This window comes from Balaenoptera physalus, assembly GCF_965194825.1.
Source record: "Balaenoptera physalus genome assembly, chromosome: 7".
NCBI lineage: Eukaryota > Metazoa > Chordata > Mammalia > Artiodactyla > Balaenopteridae > Balaenoptera > Balaenoptera physalus.
The window spans coordinates 26,106,904-26,127,371 of record NC_138886.1 but is presented as its reverse complement, the minus strand read 5'-3'; the positions used below and the strand labels follow the sequence as shown (position 1 = coordinate 26,127,371).

The 20,468-nt window shown below is 41.3% G+C and overlaps 1 protein-coding gene and 2 long non-coding RNA genes across 11 annotated transcripts in view; 2 read left to right on the top strand and 1 right to left on the bottom strand.

Annotated features, from left to right (window-relative positions):
- The window catches only part of ZNF462 (zinc finger protein 462), a 147,229-nt gene extending 130,734 nt beyond the window's left edge, over positions 1-16,495 (top strand). For 7 of the 9 annotated variants that reach the window (XM_082471162.1, XM_082471164.1, XM_082471163.1 and 4 more), the window contains exons 11-13: positions 7,736-7,868; positions 12,506-12,629; positions 13,714-16,495. In XM_082471162.1, the coding sequence (XP_082327288.1) occupies positions 7,736-7,868; positions 12,506-12,629; positions 13,714-13,921 (465 nt within the window). In that variant the 3' untranslated portion in view covers positions 13,922-16,495. Of the gene's footprint in view, positions 1-7,735; positions 7,869-12,505; positions 12,630-12,911; positions 13,058-13,713 lie in introns of all 9 variants that reach the window. The other 2 variants (XR_014266179.1, XR_014266180.1) reach the window with 2 other exon arrangements.
- LOC309665087 overlaps positions 1-20,468 on the top strand; it is a 230,806-nt gene that overhangs the window by 148,138 nt on the left and 62,200 nt on the right. The gene's annotated exons all lie outside the window — the stretch shown is intronic.
- The window catches only part of LOC309665076, a 236,336-nt gene continuing 223,744 nt past the window's right edge, over positions 7,877-20,468 (bottom strand). Inside the window, exons 5-6 of the long non-coding RNA XR_014266190.1 lie at positions 13,687-13,756; positions 7,877-10,706 (exon numbers count right to left, since the gene is read on the bottom strand). This is a non-coding gene — a long non-coding RNA (uncharacterized lncRNA). The remainder of the gene's footprint in view (positions 10,707-13,686; positions 13,757-20,468) is intronic.

Here is a 20,468-nt window from a genome sequence, read left to right as displayed (position 1 = left end):
TGTATTATCTGTGGCTGCTTTCAAGCTACACAATAATTGAGTAGTTGTGACAGACCATATGGTCCAGAAAGCCTAAAAAACTCGCTTAACTGGCCCTTCACAGAACAAGTTTGCCTGCCTGGGCCATAAGTCCTTTAAAATCTTTGCAATACTACACATTGTCAGTTTGTGACTGAGATGGGCATTTCTGATGTAAGAGACAGTTTTTCCATGTTCTCTGCTGTCACTTCTTCTAGAAGTAAAAAGTTCACTTGGCCTTTCTTTTTAACATGAACACGCACTATTAGGTGATGTGAACATCCTGGTTGGATGTCGCTTTTTGAAGGTACAAGTGTTAAGTCAGTAGGAGGGGGACTCTGGAAACATTGCATGGATTTTTCTTCATCACCATCTCCCCCAGTTAATGTTTGCTAAGTAATCTGAAGACGTGGGTGTCCAACTTCATTCTTTCCTTAACAAGCAAGGTTATATCAGTCTTTCCTATAAGACTGGGTTTGCCCCCCAGGGCAGTATGAAAATGCACGTGCAACTTGGTTATATTTGTAAATCACATAACACCCCTCCCCTTAGAATAAGACTCGAGTATGGAAATTCTTTTGTATGCTGGGGACAGATAGAAACCATTTTGCTGAATGGTTAAAAAGCAGCAACCAAAAAGACAGGTGTAGTGGTGAAGCCTGAACATTAAGCATGAGCATTGAACGGTTTACAGCATCTCCGCTTCAGCGTTAAGGGGTAAAGCTTTTGCTGGTCTTTGGCAGTTCATCTCACCTCCTTACTGGACAGCTTTTCACACAACTCTGAGTTAGCGGCCTTTATGGGGGACTTTCAGTTCCTGGGCATTCACAAATAAGTTTCACGAGATATAAGGATCTACACATAGTTTTGCAGTCTGAGTGATTGTGTGTTTGAACAGCCTACCCTTTAAAAACATGGATGGCTTCTTTTGCCTTCAGAAGGCTCTAAGGAGCCAGGTTCTAGAACTCAAACTCAGCCTTGCTGTCTTTCTGTCTCTGTTGTGGGCTTTTGGGAAACAAGGTGATAAATTGCTTCTCATCTCTAAAGAAGAAAGTGAATGTCCCTCCATATGTCCTCTGTCCCATGAAGAAGTTGGTCGGATACCCGCCAGTCTCTAGATCCAGGACGTAATCACTACAAGTATGATCATTTTAGAAGCAAACTTAGAAATATATTGGAACTTTAATATAAAATCTGTATACCATTTGACTTTGACCCTGTAATTTCACGTCTGAGTATTTAGCCTATAAAATTAAAACTAAATATAAAAGAAAGGTTTATATACAATAAGGCTTATTACTGCATTTTTTTCTATTTTTAATTAAAAAATTAAAAAAAATTTTTATTTTAAATTGGAGTATAGTTGAATTACAATGTTGTGTTAGTTTCAGGTGTATAGCAAAGTGATTCAGTTATATATGTACGTATATCCATTCTTTTTCAGCTTCTTTTCCCATATAGGTTATTATAGAGTTCCGTGTGCTATACAGTACATCGTTGTTGATTATCTGTTTTATATACCGTAGTGTGTATATGTTAATCCCAAACTCCTAATTTATCCCTGCCCCCACCTTTTCCCTTTGGTAACCATAAGTGTGTTTTCAAAGTCTGTGAGTCTATTTCTGTTTTGTAAATAAGTTCATTTGTATCATTTTTTAGATTCCACATGTAAGTGATGTCATATGACATTTGTCTTTCTGTTTGACTTACTTCACTTAGTACGATAATCTCTAGGCCCATCCATGTTGCTGCAATTGGCATTATTTCATTCTTTTTTATGGCTGAGTAATATTCCATTGTGTGTGTGTGTGTGTGTGTGTGTGTGTGTGTGTGTGTGTGTGTGTGTGTGTACGTACACACACACCACATCTTTTAATTAATTAATTTATTTATTTATTTAGGCTCCGCTGGGTCTTAGTTGCGGTACACAGGATCTTCGTTGCAGCATGTGGGATCTTTAGTTGAGGCATGCGGGCTTCTTAGTTGCGGCATGTGGACTCTTAGTTGTGGCATGCATGCGGTATCTAGTTCCCTGACCAAGGATCAAACCTGGGCCCCCTGCATTGGGAGCACTGAGTTTTACCCACTGGCCCACCAGAGAAGTCCCTATACCACATCTTCTTTATCCATTCATCTGTCGTTGGACATTTAGATTGTTTCCATGTCTTGGCTATTGTAAATAGTGCTGCAATGAATATTAGGGTGAATGTATCTTTTTGAATTATAGTTTTCTCTGGGTATATGCCCAGGAGTGGGATTGCTGAATCATACGATAGTTCTATTTTTAGTTTTTAAAGGACCCGCCATATTGTTCTCCATAGTGGTTGTACCAGTTTACATTCCCACCAACAGTGTAGGAGGGTTCCCTTTTCTCCACACCCTCTCCAGCATTTATTGTTGGTAGCTTATTTGATGATGGCCATTCTGACTGGTGTGAGGTAATTCCTCACTGTGGCTTTGATTTGCATTTCTCTAATAATTAGTGATGTTGAGTATCTTTTCATGTGTTTTTTGGCCACCTATATGTCTTCTTTGGAGAAATGTCTATTTAGATCTTCTGCCCATTTTTTGATTGGGTTGTTTGTTTTTTCTGTTACTGAGCTGCATGAGCTGTTTGTATACTTTGGAGATTAATCCCTTGTCAATTTCTTCATTTGCAAATATTTTCTCCCATTCTGTGGGTTGTCTTTTTGTTTTGTTTATGGTTTCCTTTGCTGTGCAAAAGCTTTTAAGTTTAATTAGGTCTCGTTTGTTTCTGTTTTATTTTCATTACTCTAGGAGGTGGATCCAAAAAGATATTGCTGCAATTTATGTCAAAGTGTGTTCTGTCTATGTTTTCCTCTAAGAGTTTTACAGTATCCAGTCTTAAATTTTGGTCTTTAATCCATTTTGAGTTTATTTTTTTGTATGGTGTTAGAGAATGTTCTAATTTCATTCTTTTACATGTAGCTGTCCAGTATTGAAGAGACTGTCTTTTCTCCATCATATGTTCTTGTCTCCTTTGTCGTAGATTAATTGACCATAGGTGTGTGTGTTTATTTCTGAGCTTTCTATCCTGTTCCATTGATCTATATATTTCTATTTTTGTGCCAGAACAAAAATGTGTTTTGATGACTGTAGCTTTGTAGTATAGTTTGAAGTCAGGGAGTGTGATTCTTCCAGCTCCATTTTTCTTTCTCAGGATTGTTTTGGCTATTCAGGTGGGGTCTTTTGTGTTTCCATCCAAATTTTTAAAATTTTTGTTCTAGTTCTGTGCCATTGGTAATTTGATAGGGATTGCACTGAATCTGTAGATTGCCTTGAGTAGTATAGTCATTTTGACAATATTGATTCTTCCAATCCAAGAATGTGGTATATCTTTCCATCTGTTTGTGTCATCTTCAGTTTTTCATCAGTGTCTTATAGTTTTCAGAGTACAGGTCTTTTGTCTCTTTAGGTAGGTTTATTCCTGGGTATTTTATTCTTTTTTGATGTGATGGTAAGTGGAATTGTTTCCTTAATTTCTTTTTCTGATCTTTCGTTGTTAGTGTATAGAAATGCTAGATTTCTGTGTATTAATTTTGTATCCTGAAATTTTACCAAATTCATTGATGAGCTCTAGTAGTTTACCGGTAGCATCTTTAGGACTTTCTATGTATAGTATCATGTCTTCTGCAAACAGTGACAGTTTTACTTCTCCTTTTCTAGTTTGGATTCCTTTTATTTCTTTTTCTTCCCTGATTGCCATGGCTAAAACTAAACATGAAAGAAAGGTTTGTATATAATAAGGCTTATTGTTGCATTTTTAATAGTGAAAAGCCAGAAATAACCAAAGGTAAACTCACATGGGAAGAGTCAAGTAAACTATAATATATCTACTTGACGAAGTATTATGTGGTGATTAAAAATGGATGTATACAGAGATTGACATTTATGCCATACCATGCATCATAAAGCAGCACTGTAAATTATCTGTGAATAGAGAACAGGAATACAGAAATGTAACTACTTGTTCACAGGTATTATGTATAGGTCGTTGGATTTTAAATGAGTTTCTCTGTTTTCTAGTTTTTCTTTGTAAACATTTATAGTACAGAAAAATATAATAAATGAAAATGCAGACACCCAGTATCCAAGAGGTGAGAACTGTGCCTGCTCTAATCTGGACACTGCGCTGGCCAGTGCAGATCTGGTTGTGAATAAGCTGCAGGGTGTTTGTCTTCATGGAGTTTGCAGTTCTGTTGGGGAGGCAGGCCAGAAACAGTTAATTTCTGAGGGTTTTTTTAATCGCACCATTGTTGATTTACAATGTTTGTTTGTTTCGGATGTATAGCAAAGTGATTCAGTTCTACACACATATATAGGTTATTACAAGGTATTGAATCTAGTTCCCTGGGCTGTACAGTCACTGAGTTATAAAAGGGGAGGGGAGGGTGCTGTGGAAGCCTAGAGCAAGGATATTTAACCCAGGAGGTGTTGAGGGAAGGTCCCCCAGATACAGTGACATTGGAGCAAGGCTGGAAGGCTGAGGAGACACCATGTGAGCGAGGCAGGCTTGAGAGACTTTCACACAGAGGACATGGCCTCTGCGGAGAGAGGCACAAAGTCAAGAGCTTGGCCTGTTCCAGGGACCTCAGTAAGCTCAGGGTGGTGGGAGCAAAGGGCAGTCAGTGTGAGGGCGCGGTTGGGCCAGGGGGTAAGATGATAGTCGGGGGGGACATGTAAAGCTCAGTAAGAAGTTGGGGTTTCATCCTTAGGGCAAGTGGAGTCTGACATGAGCAGATTTAATTTTTTTTTTAAAAATCACTCAGTCAGACCGCCCTGGAGGTTAGATGCAAGAGGTGGTGAGAATGGACGCTGGGAAACCAGCAGGGAGGGAGGGAAGGGGCTTGCGATAATACAGGAAAGAGACGGTGGCTCAGAAGTGCAGCAAGGAGTCTTCCTTTTGTGTGAAGATTAATCCTGGATTGCTGGTTTGGAGATTTAAAGTATAGTAAGAACTCAACCCTGTAAAGAGTTTTTAATTTAAAATCTTCTAATTACATAGCAAAATTTTTCATTCTTATTTTTAAACAAAGATTTTAGAAATCTTTAGGACAAATAAATCCTCGGTGAGCCCCGGGTGAACGTTATACCTTGAAAATGTCATGTACTCATAAAATTGTGCAGAATCCAAAATGCTAACAGTTTTCCTGTAAAAGGAAAAGAAACAGGAAGGAGGAAAAGAAAAAATAACATTTGGTTTGGTGACAGATCTCCTTCTGTCACTGTGAGTTCCTTGATAGGCACAGGGCCTGGCATACAGCAGGGCCCCCGGGAGTCCTGAATGAATGAATGAATGAATGAATGAATGCAAACTGCTGGATTAAAGATGTTTGAGGATTGTTTTTTGGCCTTTCTTGGTTTCATTTTTTTTGTTTCCTGGCAATGCCCACCTCTCCTGCACCTTCTACATGCTTATAGTTGCCCTGGCTGAAGCAGGGAGAAAGCTATTGGAAAAGGCTGCCTTTTAAAGTACCGATCATTTCAAAATATTGTTTCTTTGCATATTTTGAGATTAGGCCAATTGGCATCTTGCCTGCTTTTCCTGAAAAAAACTGGCAACCCAGAAAACTTTTATTCACATATTTGTCATAAATGCTATTTGATTAAAATGTAGACTTTGTGGCGAAACATAACTTCATAAATATGCATTTACGATGCTTATACATGTTTCCAAAAGCCAAAATCGGAAAAGGCCACATTCCCAGAAAGGGGAAGGAAACCACAATTTGGTGAACTATTTATTGTGTTTCGGGTACTATGCTGGCCCCCTTTTACAAACAAGGACACTGAGGACATTTATGTTCAGTAATTTGCCCGGAGTCTCATGGTTCACGGCAAACCCGAAACTTGCGCTCAGGTCTGTTTGACTTCAAAGCTCCTGCTCCTTGTGCCCTCCCTTTTTGCTTCTGTGTTATAAATTTTTAAAAATCTATATAGGTCGGTAGGAGTGAGGATAGTAAATAGATAAAGCCCTAATTAGGAAGGTACTTTGTGCACAAGTCCTTTGCCGGCTGATACTGTGAACTCAGAGAGGAAGAAAGATTCTAACTTGACTTCCTCCTCTTCACCTTAGTCTATTCATTTTTACAGCTTTTTTTCATGAGCAAAACAGGAATTTGCCTTCTCTGAGGGTTGAGTGCTGAGATTGACGAAGAGGTCTTTTCCACCTTCATGCTGAGTTGTTTTCCAAGTCAACGGATTTCATGGATTTCATTCAATGGATTGTTTCTCTTGCTTTAAGAGAGCTTTCATCCCGAGTGTTCTTGCTCCTTTTCAACGCGGCCGACTCCCAACATGATGTTGTGGGGACAGTATTAAGCTTTTTCACAGGACTGTCTGTTGGCCCTGATGCTCTGAGGCTCTTTCTCTCGCATTTGTCACAGTTGATGATGATGTTTCCATCTGCCAGGCATATGGAATTGGTGGTGCTCAGCACATCTTTGTTCCAGGCTGGTCCCAGGGAATATTTTGGAACTGTCTTGTAAATGCTCCCTATCCTCTCCTGCGCCCTCATTACGCTCTATCTCTCCTGTAGCAGCTATGGAAATCTGCCTTGGAGTCTCATTAATGAAGTCTGTCTTCCCTCCTCAACTAAACTCTGAGCCTCTGGAGGCCAGAACTGGGTCTTATTTATCTTCATGGGCCCCTTCCCTGGTCCCCACAGGGGAAGCACGGAACCCATCACTGTATTGGTTTGAGTCATTTTGTTGGCTAGACTCCTGTGCTGTCGTTGCTGATAATTCTATGCATGCAACTGAAGAAGTTCTGAAAATAGATTAATTGAAGAGGGTTGCATTTTGTACTACCATTGACATGAGAACCCCAAACAGAATATCCTTACAGAGTTTTCTCAGGGTGGATTTTTATTTCTCTTGGATGATATTTTGAAGACAGTTTGGATTCCCACATTATTCTAACCACGTTTTATGTAAACAAAAATCAGCCATAGTTAACACTTTAAAAGGGTTTTTAGGGATTTGTCGTCTAGATTTTTCTCAGATAATCCCCAGCTGTGATGAATAGGCTGTGGTCAGCTTCAGAAACACTAGTAACACTAAACAGTACCAATATTGTCTTACATCTAAACTGGATTTAGGAATCGAATAGCTGTCATTTGGTCAAAGCTAGGACAGCCCACAGCCCTCCAGGTTGATAGGCTCATGGTGGAAATGTTGTGACTCTCACTGCTAGTTTTCAGGTTACTTACAGAGTCACTTCACCTCCAGAAACATAACTTCATAAATATGCATGTATGACACTTCTTATACATGTTTCCAAAAGCCAAAATCAGAAAAGGCCACATTCCCAGAAAGGGGAAGGAAACCACAATTTGGGTAGTTTACGGAAGGTACATCCTTGAATTCAACTCCAAAAATGTTTATTGGACACCTACTCTACACCCCAGGCTTCACGATACTTTTGATTTTCTGCTGACGGTAGCTCACGTTTCTTACTGAACTTGGTAAGGAAGGTCCGGTGTTGACACTTCCGGTGAAAATGAATGTGGAAGTAAACGGCAGGTACACCTCTGAGAGAGTCAACGTGAAGAAAGGACCTCTTAGGCACTGGGGTTATTTGGTCCTGGCTCTAAAAGCTCACCCACAGGAAAATGATGTTGGAAAGTTCTGTCCTCCGGGGAGAACCGCATTCAGTTGTGGTTTGTGATTCCACTGTCTGTTTGGGTCTTTTTCAGGTAAGCCGTAACTTTGAGCTGGTTGGACGAGTCAACTTGGATCAGCTGGAACAGATGAAGGAGAAGATGGAGAGCTCCAGCAGTGACGAGGAGGACAAGGAAGAAGAAATGAACAGCAAGGCTGATGACAGAGGTAGGTCCCTTCCCTGCCCTCTGAGCCCCGGCTGGCATCCAGCCCGGCCGTGCTGAGACAGAAGGGGAGGCAGAAGGTTGTTGTAGGGGTAACAGAAGGAATGGCCCCTCTTCGTTGAGTCGCGGAGCAGACTGACTTAAGAAACACGCCAGGGGCTGTGTCTTGTAAACTAGTACCGGCTCTAGAAACTCCCAGGAAATACATTCGTTAAAAAATACGTGGCGATGATTGGTTTTTTATTCAGGAAAACTGGTATCTAGGGAATCTGCAGAATAAGGACAGACGGCAAGATGGATGGTCCTGTAAAAGCTACTGAGGAATGTAAATGAGCTTCCAATTGAACGCTTATTTAAAATCGCTTCTGCTGGGGTGTACACCGCTGGGCTGGGGGAGCTGCAGGGGGCTTGAGCTCTCTCTGTGTGTCCTTCTGCACGGTCCTCCTCTTAACCCCCTTGCTACTGCTTTTGCTTTGTAAAGAGAGAGAGAGACCAGGGGCTTTTATTTGGCTGTGTTTACAGGGAAATGTTTTGTGGTATTTTTGTACTAGTTTTCAACTTTCTGTGAGTCTATCATTATTTTCAAAGTCAAGTTTTTCAAAGTATATTTAGTTGTAGACATAACGTTTACATGATCTAGAGTTGGTATTCTATATTGCTCAACATAGAATCTTGTGGAAAACCCAAGACTATACGTAAAGAATATAGGTTGGGATATCTTACTTTAGTTATTGCAGATTTATCAAAAGCACGTGGATAACCTAGACCTGAGAAATAAATGTGATAGACATCATCCCAGTGATGAGAAGAATGGTATTAGTTGCCATTACTGAGCATCGTGATGTGCCAGGCCCAGTGTTGGTGGTTTTTATACCTTTTTCCCTTAATCTTGCATAATGTTAGAGGGCTCTGCAGTTGGTCTGTCTGGATTTGGCTCCCAGTTCTGCTACTTGTTGGTTATATGACTTTGGGTAAATTATTTTATCTCCTTGTGCATTCATCATCCTTATAATACCAACGTCACTTCCTAGGGTTGCGTAAATCTTAAATGAGAGAGCACACAAACGTTAGTCTAGTTCCTAGAACATAGTAACCAGCTAATGATAATGATAAAACCCTGCAATGTAGATGGTATTATTGCCATTTTTACAAATGGGGAAACAAAGGCCCAGGATACTTAAGAGCTTGTTCAAAGTTTTTTAAAAAAAAAAAAAACAACCACTGGAGGTTGAGTCTAAGTCTTCTGGCTCCAAAGGCAAAATGTCTTTTACACTACATACCTTCTCCCCTACCCTTTGGACAGCGGGATGTTCTCATTGAAGGGAACCTGCTCCTGAATTCTGTCAACCCAGTGGCCCTTAGGGCCTCACTGTAAGGTGCACTTTTGCGGAATTTCTTGGTTTTTCTTGCTTGGTCAGTCTGCAAGCCTAAGAAAGCCGACTTGGTGGCCACTTCCCCCTGAGGTTCTCCCTGTTCTTCTTCCTGACTTGCCCTGACTTCCAGCCCCATCCCCTCGCCCACCATCTTTCACCTCTGCCGTAGTAGGAGACCACAGATTTGCTGAGTGGGGATCCAGTTTGGCTCCTGAACCCCCACGCCCGTGCTAAATGGATAAATAGAACACCCGCACCATACAGACTGATTGCCCTTGTCATGTTACAGCTTTTGTTAGTAGGGGCTGTAGTAATCTGTTTCTTACAAGGAAAATGGCTGTGATCTGAGAAGCATGGTTTTTTAATTTTCTTTTCCTTTATTTTTTTTAGCGTTTCACAAATATGTTCTCAGTGATGAATTCTTTAACGTCTGTGCACTGTTTCCAGAGTTCTCTGGAAGAGGATGCTTGTGACAGAGGGTACACAGGCTCCTTTTCTTCATGGTGCTCTGTGCCCTACCGTTCCTCTCCAGGAAATGAACTATTCCTCATCGGGTACCATGACTTTTTAATCTCTAGAGCCGAGCACACATGATTGTACAGGTTATAAGTAGTGCAGAGGCAAGAACCCCTTTTAGTCCTCCCCTCCCCTGTGACGCCTCTAAAATAAAAGCGTAGACAATGAGAAGAAAAAGACGGCAGTTAGATGTGAGAGCACCAGGCACGTTCCCTTGCTTGCCCAGCCTGGCCGCCCCCTCGCACGAGCACTGTGGCATCAGACCAGCTCTGTTTGCCTGGAAAGAACTTCATGGTGTCTGATCGCCTGTCCCTGGAAAGTTTAGCATCCACATTCGTGAGCCTTAACAGCATGGGGAAAAAAGTCTTGGTGGGGAGAAGCCTGTATTCCTCTCTCAGAGGGTGGGGGAATTACATGAGTCACTTCTAGTAACGTTAATGGGAATTACTAGCAAGAACCTTCCCGTACCCCTCACCCGATCCTTGAAAGAACAGCCTCCTTTGTCTCATTGCCTTTGAATCAATTTTCCACCATCTAGGTGTATTCTTGCCAACCAGAAGAACCGGCACACAATAGCCTCGGGGTGTTTTTGCCAGACGTTCTGTCTTCCAGGAGTAGAGAGCGGGAGGTGGCTTTAGCACAGCTCTCGGGGCTAATGGAGAGCCATTTGATGTGTGACAGGTAATGACTGGCCTCCTCCTTTGAGGATGAAACAGCATGAGCCCTTGGAAAGAATAGGTGGCTGGTTTCATGCTTCCTAAGGGTAAGCGAGTGAGTGTGCCAGGAGCAGGCCCCGCGTTGGCAGTGTAGACGCTCATCAGGCGCTCAGTTCGGGGGGCTCACGTCCTTGGAGCTACCCCGTTCCCAGCGTCCTTTCCCAGCACGAGAACCAGGGAGGGGACTGACTGTGGCCACATTGCAGGTCCTGCCTCAGAAGGCAGCTGAGAGGGAATCTGAAAGAGAAGAAACCAGGCGTGAAGAAATCAACATGAACCCAAGCAGGACCCTCCCCACCCCCTCTCATTATGCAGCTGGGAGGAGTTAGGAAGGCATTCTGCTGATTTCTTGCCCAAGATAATCCCTGCTAAGGAATTAATGCGCAGGGCAGATGGTGCTGTCTCATTTCCAATGAAAAGAATCAAGGAAGATAGTCTGTGCAATTATTTTTAATGGCTTGTGTGGTGATCTTCTTAATTTGTGAGAAAATGTTTCATCTTTTGTTAAAACTGGCCCCATTCACAGAGCTTTTTGTGCTGAAGATGAAGGCAGCGTAGAGACACCTAGCCTGTTAACGTCATCCTGAGGATTTTTATCAGACGGAGTGTTTCAACCAGGAGACATCCTCCTGTAACATCTTGTAGGTACAGACACACAGCGATCAGATATGCAGAGATGATCAACATGTCCCCGTGTGCTGCCCTCACTTTGCAGCGTGGCTGCAGCGCCGTCTAGGTCCTGCTATTTATTATGCACATAAAGATTTGGCCCTCCGTGGTATAATCAAAGACATATGGGCTTGGGGCTCAGGATAACACAGAGGCCATGTAGGCTCTTATCTTTGCGTTTGCCAGGAGGAGCGGCCTGGAAACAATTAGACAGCCAGTCCGCGTTTATCAGACCACTCGCGTGTGCCCAGGGCCGTGGAGGAAATAAAACAACAGTCAACATTTGATGTTAACAACAGAGCTATCCAGAAATGTGTGCATATCCCCATGTTCAAGAATACACCAATTGGACTTCTCTGGTGGCTCAGTGGTTAAGAATCCGCCTGCCAACGCAGGGGACACGGGTTCAAGCCCTGGTCCGGGAAGATCCCACATGCCGCGGAGCAACTAAGCCCGTGCGCCAAAACTACTGAGACTGTGCTCTAGAGCCCGCGAGCCACAACTACTGAAGCCCATGCTCCACAACTACTGAAGCCCGTGCGCCTAGAGGCCGTGCTCCGTGACAAGAGAAGCCACCGCAGTGAGAAGCCCGCGCACCGCAACGAAGAGTAGCCCCCGCAACGAGAGAAAGCCTGCACGCGGCAATGAAAACCCAACACAGCCAAAAAAAAAAAAAAAAAAGAATATACCGATTGAGGCATAGATGCCGGGCAGCGGGCCAGGATCCCTTACTAGCTGAGGACACGCTTTCACATTCCGGCCTCCCTGATGCCCGGGACTCACTCCTGCTAGGTTCTTTGCTTACAGATCTCACTCAGTGCTCGCAGTCACCCTGGGAGGTGTTGATTCTGATATCCCTGGCACATGACCACCAGTCGTGAGTCCTCAGCCTTCCTTGGAATGTGTCGAAACCTTGAGGTCTTACCACGCTTTTCCTGGTCTGGTGCTTTTTTAGTGAGTGGAGATAAACTTGTGTCAAATAGAAAATAGGTGCTAAACTTGAGGCACTGATACAGAGCATCACAGAAGGGAGAGATTTGATAGGAAAAAAACGCTCAGATGCCATTGGAATGAACAGAAGGGGTTTTTCAGGCAAGACAGACCCAGGTTATTTGTGATGGAAGCAACTGGGAGGTGAGGAGAAGTGAGGACACCTGGGGCTCGGGAACCACAGGAACAGTTCTTGAGAGAGTTTCAAGAAATATCCTTTGGTGAAAAGCCAGTAGGAGAAAGAGTAAGGAATCTGGCAATGGTTTCACTGAATGGCTTTGGGAGGGAAGGTAGGAGAGGAGGTTTCCTAATGGATGTTGACTTCTCTTCTTCCCGCTCCCCAGCACACAGGTAACACTTCTGCTTTCTCCTCACAGATCTGATGAGATTTTCTGACCATGGGGCTGCTATCAACACTGAGAAGCGTTTTCCATGTGAATTTTGCGGACGGGCGTTTTCCCAGGGCTCTGAGTGGGAAAGGCACGTGCTGAGACACGGCATGTAAGTCCCATGAAGGCCTTCGCCCATCGTGCGAGGTGGCGGTTTCTCCTGACAGTACATAGACCCCTCTGTGTCACACTTCCGGGCATGGGAGGAGAGGCAGTTGTAACGAACTGGGTTTCTACCTTTCCGCTGGCTTTTAAATGGTCACCCAGACACAAGTCAAAGGAGGAAAGATCATCTTTACAAATGACAGATCCCGCTCAAGCCCTCGTGTAGAAGTGTAGCGCTTTCTCCAGCCCGTGTCCCTTCAGCTTTCATTAGCATGACGTTCTCTGATAGAGCGTGGACCGGGGTCCAAAGATCTGGCTTCTGTTCCTGCCTCTGTGATGACTCATTCCCTGAGTGGCCTTGAACCTTCCCACGCACCTCTTGGTGCCTTCAATGCTCTGCCTCGGGGACAGAGCCCGCTTCTGCCTGCCTCCCAGGTAGGTGGGAGCATACCTGTAGAGCACTCATAAGATCCTTGAACATGAAAACTGTCCCCTAGATAAGGCACTTAGAGCCCAGCAGACGCTGGGAGAACCTAGGAGTTGGTCCTTCCAGCAGAAAATGCCCAGAAACGTGAAGCATCTAAACTTCAGAGAATGTAACTAAGCTCCCCAGGACATGGGTCCCGTCTTCAGGTTTTTGCTTTTTGTTGTTTCTGGACCTATCCATTAAATCTTTAATACCTGAGTTGCTCTTTTAGTCCGAATAAATATAGCAAATCTCCAAGCTTCTAGGTTCTTCTGATGGGTCTGAGCATAAGACAGTTCTTGCTATGACCACTTATGACTTACATTGTTCCCAGTACAGGAGGGAACATAAAATAATTATGTTGATCTGGAATCAAAGCATGGTGTAATCAAAACATAGTATGATAATGGATATTTTTATAGGTTCAACTTTTTGATAAGATACCAAAAATATATGACCTAAGCATAACAGGTAGCAAGGATAAGTCACTCACAGTTCAGTCATACTTGTAAGACCCCAAGACCTTTTTAGGATCAGAGAAATAAGGACATGAATGTTTTTTGTTTAACTAGAAAAATATATATATATATATACTCACCCTTCACTACCATGAATGTTTTTCCAGGGCGTTGAATGACACCAAGCAGGTGAGCCGAGAAGAAATCCACCTGAAAGATAGCATGGAGGACAGTATTAAGGTGCCCTCTATAGAGGAAAAGGAAGATGACGAAGCAATCGGGATAGACTTTTCCCTAAAGAATGAACCAGTAGCCATCTGTGTAGTAGCTGCTGACAAATCTCTCCTGGAGAATGCAGAGGCCAAAAAAGAATAAGCGTTTGGTGAAATTCTTAATCACCTCTTACTTGAACCGTGATGAAAAAAAGTGGGAGGGCCAGCTTGGGCTGAGAAGGGGGGGACAGAAAAGAGAAGACAGAACAAAGCTGCTTTTTAGGACTGAACAATCTATTTTCAAAGCACTGGTACCTGTGTGAGTGAGTATGTAAATTAAAGTTATTTAAATGGTTGGAATATGTGGCTCCTTTTCCATCACTACATCTTTCCTTCCGGATCTTCATCGTGGAAGTTTCAGTTGTTGCGGAATACGAAGCACCTCCCTTGCACATGTGTGCGCTATGGTGGTCTTGGACAGTATGTGGAAACAGAAGCTCCGTGACAGTAGAAGACTTCTCTTAGGGGAACAACTTTTTGACGCACAACTTTTGGTGCGTTTTTCTAGTTTTAATACGTTAAGCTTTTTCAAGACCTAACTGCAGCCGCTTTGGGAAAAAAACAAACAAAAAAACACAAAAAACAAAAACAAAACAAAAAAACTGCTTTGCATAAAACAGTCACCTGTTTCCTAGTACCTCAAACTTAACCAAGGGAATTCTCTGCATTTGTCAGTACTACCTGTCGTCATTGTGGTTAAATGTAGAGAGAACTGCTGGGCAAGATGGTGAATGGAGAAAAAAAAAGAGTTTTAAAGAAAGGAACACAAATTGTGCTTAAAATCCCCACGTGGGTTTTATTTCTTAAAATACTGTGATTTTTTTAATTATTTTAGTAAAAAACAAAACAAAAAAAAGAAACAGACTTTAATTATTAGATAAATGTTTGTGAATTGTCATCCTTTATTCCAGGTAAGCTGTTTATTAGTGTTCAACTATAATTTAGAATTTGGTAGATTTCATGTGAGCTAATTTTAAGGTGACTGTGGAGTTTTGTTTGCCACACGTTTATCTTCTATCAATTTGAGTGTTACAAACACAGCACAATTCAGTTTTTCATATAAATTGTTTTTTTTGTGTGTGTTATTGTTGTTTTGATTTGGGGGCAAGGGAGATTTAGTTTTTTGTGAATAGGAACGTTTTTATTTTAAACATGGAAATAACAAAGAAGTTAACTTTCTTTTTTTTTTTTTTTTTTTTAATTTAACTAAAGAACCAAACTTTTCGGCACAGCTATGCAGCTTGTGGGCCAGACGAGGAAGTCCTCTTCACCCTTTTGTTGCTGTCAAATTTTACACATTATCCGTCTCACACAAATAATTTCTGTTAGGATGGGCTGGCTTTTGTGTGTGATTTTAAATCTGTGTTCTGTTTTTGTTTGCATTGTGTTTTTGGGGGGTGGGGGGGATTCTCATTTATTTTGCGGGACAAGGGGATGTGCTCGAATCTCATCCCTTTGGTGAGAGTGTCCATGAAATACTTATATCCTACAAGGAGCCTGGAGAACTACTTTTTTTTTTTCCTTTAATCTAGCTGCCAGCTGCTCTGTTTCCCCATATTAGCTTTTTCAGGAGGGAGCAGCTTAGACTAAATCTAAGTCTACATTTATAATACGTTCTGATTGTGAACAAAGGGTTTCGTTCCAAAAAGTAGAACTTTCCTTGAATCTTAGGTTTTAGAAGCCTGTGTGCGTGTGAGCTTGGATGTGTGCGTGTGTGTGTATGTGTGTGAGTCCTTTGGTTTTCATGTTTCGTTTTGTTTTTTTTTTTACTTGGAAGGGTTGGGGGAGGGGGGGAGAAAGGGAAGGGGAATTGCTGAGATGACAGTGTCCCACACAGCTTCAAATAAAATCCATGGAAAGATATTGCATTTGTGGAATAAGTGCTTACTTGAAAAGCATGTTGTTCTTTTACTTTCTTGCTGTTAAGAATTTTTATTTGTAGGGTGTTTGTTTGTTTTAATTTAATTTTTTTTTTTAGGGATGGGGGCCATCATGTGGAAACCAGAAAAAGGGAAAGTGTGAACTATCTAGACAAAGATTCATTTTGTGTCCATATTTGTTTTTAATTGGCCTCATTTCAAATGTACTAAACAGTTCCATACCTGGATTGGGTGTTTGTAATGGTTACCAAAAAACAAAAAAAAAAAAAAAGAAAAAAAAGAAAGAAAAAAAGAAAAAAAAAAGAAAATATTTGTGACATGCTTTTATCACTACTTTATTTTTCAAATAACATGTAAATATTGTAATCCATTGGATTTTGTTTTGCTAACCTGTTAATAAAAATATGGGACCATTATCCTTTTAACAAGGCTAGAATGTCATTTTTTTTCTTTTTTCAAACATATACCTGATATTTTGTGGCCGCACATTTTGGATGCATTATTATAATTCTGTTGACTGTAATGACATAGAATTTACAACATTTTTTTGTTTAATTTATACAGAGGACATTTTTTTTCAGAGCTTGAGAGAAGAAAATAAATAGCAAAATGATAACCTATTGACTCCAATAAAATCAGTATTTCCCAGTACTTGATAAAAGATAGGGAGATCCTGAGTTCTTGAAGCCAAGGGTTTAAAAAACAACAAAAAACACACAAGTAGGTTATTCAAAGTTGTTTGCAACATACATTTTGTAATGAAATGTGAGAAATTAATAAAGAATTTTTTTCACATGTGTCTGTGCATCTGTTGTAAATCATTTACAGATATGACTACAGATATGAAATGTAGAAATTACATAGCATTGCCTTTCAATGCATGTACATGAGAGAGATTTCAAGCCATTAAATCTAAACCATTATGAAAAGCAAAGGTAAATTTAAGGTGAGGTGTGAGCTGGGATTTTAAAATGTTAATATTTCTGCATCAGCTATTTATAACCAACTGGGGAAATTTTATGGAGGGAATGTTTTCCATCAAAAATGTTAAAGTGGTGTATGAAGCTTCAGAAGGAGGAAATGCCAGTGACTGAACATCATCTGGGGACCCTGAGCCCGTGAGCACAGTTATTTTCCTTTAACTGCAAGTCACAGCCACTGCCACAAACTATCTTACTACACATCCTGCACCGGTAATTATCATCATTAACTTATTCTTTGAGCTACCCTGTTATAAATCAAAGGAAAAATTAATAGTCATGAAACCTGGAAGAAGGGTAAATTAAAATCAACAGCACTGATTTTTTTTTAACATCTTTATTGGAGTATAATTGCTTTACAATGGTGTGTTAGTTTCTGCTTTGTCATCAGTTGTTATACATATACATATGTCCCCATATCTCTTCCCTCTTGCATCTCCCTCCCTCCCACCCTCCCTATCCCACCCCACTAGGTCACAAAGCACCGAGCTGATCTCCCTGTGCTATGTGGCTGCTTCCCACTAGCTAGCTAGCTATTTTACGTTTGGTAGTGTATATATGTCCATGCCACTCTCTCACTTTGTCCCAGCTTACCTTTCCCCCTCCCCGTATAAAGTCCATTCTCTAGTAGGTCTGCATCTTTATTCCCATCTTGCCCCTAGGTTCTTCATGACCATTTTTTTTTTTTTTTTTTAGATTCCATATATATGTGTTAGCATACGGTTTTTTTTCTCTTTCTGACTTACTTCACTCTGTAGGACAGTCTCTAGGTCCATCCACCTCACTACAAATAACTCAGTTTTGTTCCTTTTTATGGCTGAGTAATATTCCATTGTATATATGTGCCACATCTTCTTTATCCATTCATCTGTTGATGGACACTTCGGTTGCTTCCATGTCCTGGCTATTGTAAATAGAGCTGCAATGAACATTTTGGTACATGACTCTTTTTGAATTATGGTTTTCTCAGGGTATATGCCCAGTAGTGGGATTGCTGGGTTGTATGGTAGTTCTATTTTTAGTTTTTTAAGGAACCTCCATACTGTTATCCATAGTGGCTGTATCAGTTTACATTCCCTCCAACAGTGCAAGAGGGTTCCCTTTTCTCCACACCCTCTCCAGCATTTATTGTTTGTAGATTTTTTGATGGCCATTCTGACTGGTGTGAGGTGATATCTCATTGTAGTTTTGATTTGCATTTCTCTATTGATTGATTAATGATGTTGAGCTTTCTTTCATGTGTCTGTTGTCAATCTGTATATCTTCTTTGGAGAAATGTCTATTTAGGTCTTCTGCCCATTTTTGGATTGGGTTGTTTGTTTTTTTAATGTTGAGCTGCATGAGCTGCTTGTAAATTTTGAAGATTAATCCTTTGTCAGTTGCTTCATTTGCAAATATTTTCTCCCATTCTGAGGGTTGTCTTTTCATCTTGTTTATGGTTTCCTTTGCTGCACAAAAGCTTTTAAGTTTCATTAGGTCCCATTTGTTTATTTTTGTTTTTATTTCCATTTCTCTAGGAGGTGGGTCAAAAAGGATATTTTGTCTTTTAATATGATCTTTTTATTGATGAATTCAAACTACTTTTTAGCTTTTTAAAATTATTTGACCAGGCAAGTATTACTGTCAGAAACTAGCTCAAATCAAAACGATCGTGTAACCAGTTTAACTTATTGCATTTGAATATTCAATTTCTGCCAATCCATAATCTAATCATTTCAAAATAATTTTTTTTAACATCTTTACTGGACTATAATAACAGCACTGATTTTTAAACTCAAAGCCAATTTATACTGTCTGCCTTCACCAGTGTTAAGAATGGCTTACATCCAGAGCCCATTCTAAAAATTTGATTCTCACACTTCCTTGTTTTTATCTCCTTCACAAAAGAAAGATATTAAGAGACTTACAGAGTGTATAAAACACAATTAGAGAAAACAAAGTTAGGTAAATCAAGACCTAAAGGGAAAATGACTGAATAGCAAAATCATAGTAGAGAATTGGCAAAAATGCATTCCACAAGACCATGCATAAGCTACATACTTGGCTCTGAGCTTGCTGGGAGGCATGGCAAAAAAACGGCTCAATCAAGAATCACATTCTTAGTAACTTTTTATTATTGAATGTTCCAGAGACATTCCACCTTTTCTAGAACTGCAGGTTAAGAAGTTTCTTCTGTGTGTTTTCCTAAAGGAAAGTGATGTAATCGACGTGTCCATTGTAAAACATAGCTATTCCTCTCTCATGGCCTCCATCAAATATTTAATGAACAGTGTTTTTATTGAGTTCATGTCTAATCCATACTCCCACTTGGTTTTATGTAGAGGAAGTAGAATATACTGATAAATTAGTCATGGTAGGCGCTGCAACAAGGCAACTCCTTAGCACCATAGAGGTTTAATTCTTACACAGATTCGCAGTGAGGGTCAGTGGGAATGCCCTTTCATCTAGTGGCTCAGGAATCCAAGCTCCTCCATCTGATGTTGCTGTCATCTTAGCACATGAATCCTAGGGTCATTGCTGAGAGCTTGGAGGTGATGTACCCACTCAAATGCCTCATCCAGGAAGTAGCACACATCACTTCCCGTCTTGCTTCATGGGCTAGACCTGGTCATACAATCCCACCAACCCACAAGGGGCTGGAAAGTGTGTGGTCTTGTCTACCAACATGCCCAGGAAGGTCTCATGAGCTGGCAACCTCTACCACAACCAGGAACTTACAGAAGTGTTTCCTTGGAAACAGAAGGGGAGATAGAAACCCTCTATTTAGAAAGCACAGGATGCTGGTCCCATCACCCATGCACGTCACCAATATTTTTGAGCAAATGTTTGGTGCTAGCCACTGGGTAACAACAAACCAAACAGACATGGCTCTTGTCTTCCAAGAGCTCACGAATGGTGAGGACAGAGATGCAACGTGGGAGAAGTGACTACCCCTGAAGATGCTGGGGCTTGCTGGACCGTCAGGCTCCTGTTGTGAAGGCTTTGCCCCCACCTCTGGGTTGCTGCTGGCAACTCTGGGGAAAGGCAGCCTTGACTGAATACGTTTTCTGTGTCTAAAAGCACACATTTGTTTTAGGGAGGCATAGGAGAAATTGGTTACTCATATACATTTAGTGAGTCTTTAGCCCGAAGCATAACAAAAATTACTATAGGATGTGCTCTTTCCTTGCAACTATCCAAATTTCAGGGCCAAGGGGTCTGATAGGGGACAACACTAGATCATAAAGACCGTAAGATGCTTCGAAGTACTGTGCTCATCATTTCCTGGAAATGTCAGGGTTTTTTCCCCAAACACCCTGCCCTGTACATGCCACTCCCTCTGCCTTCAGTACTGAACTCCTTTTCCTTACCGGAAATTACCTGTCCCTTTAAGAGTCAGCCTAAGTGTAACCTCTGACATGAAGCCTTCCCTGACTTCCTACATGTCATAGGTGGTCACCCTATTTACCACCCGTCCCCTGTTTTAATAAACATTTATTGAAGATTCTTCGCTTCTCTTCCCCACCCCCTACTCCGACTCAGACTTAAGTCTCTGAGACACACTGCTGTCAGATGCAGCTAGCCTTTTTAAATTCAAATATATTCCTGTTGATACCAAGTGTTAGTTCTCATCTGATTTGGCATCAATGTTACATTTTCCTTCAGAGCTTGAGATTGCTTTTTAAAATATCTAAGTAAAAATATGCAGCTTGGTAGATGAAAAATGTCTTTGTCTGAAACTCTCGGCTCTCTGGGAAAGCATCAGAGATCTGACACCAACACTCCCCCTCCAGAGCTCACATTGGCCATC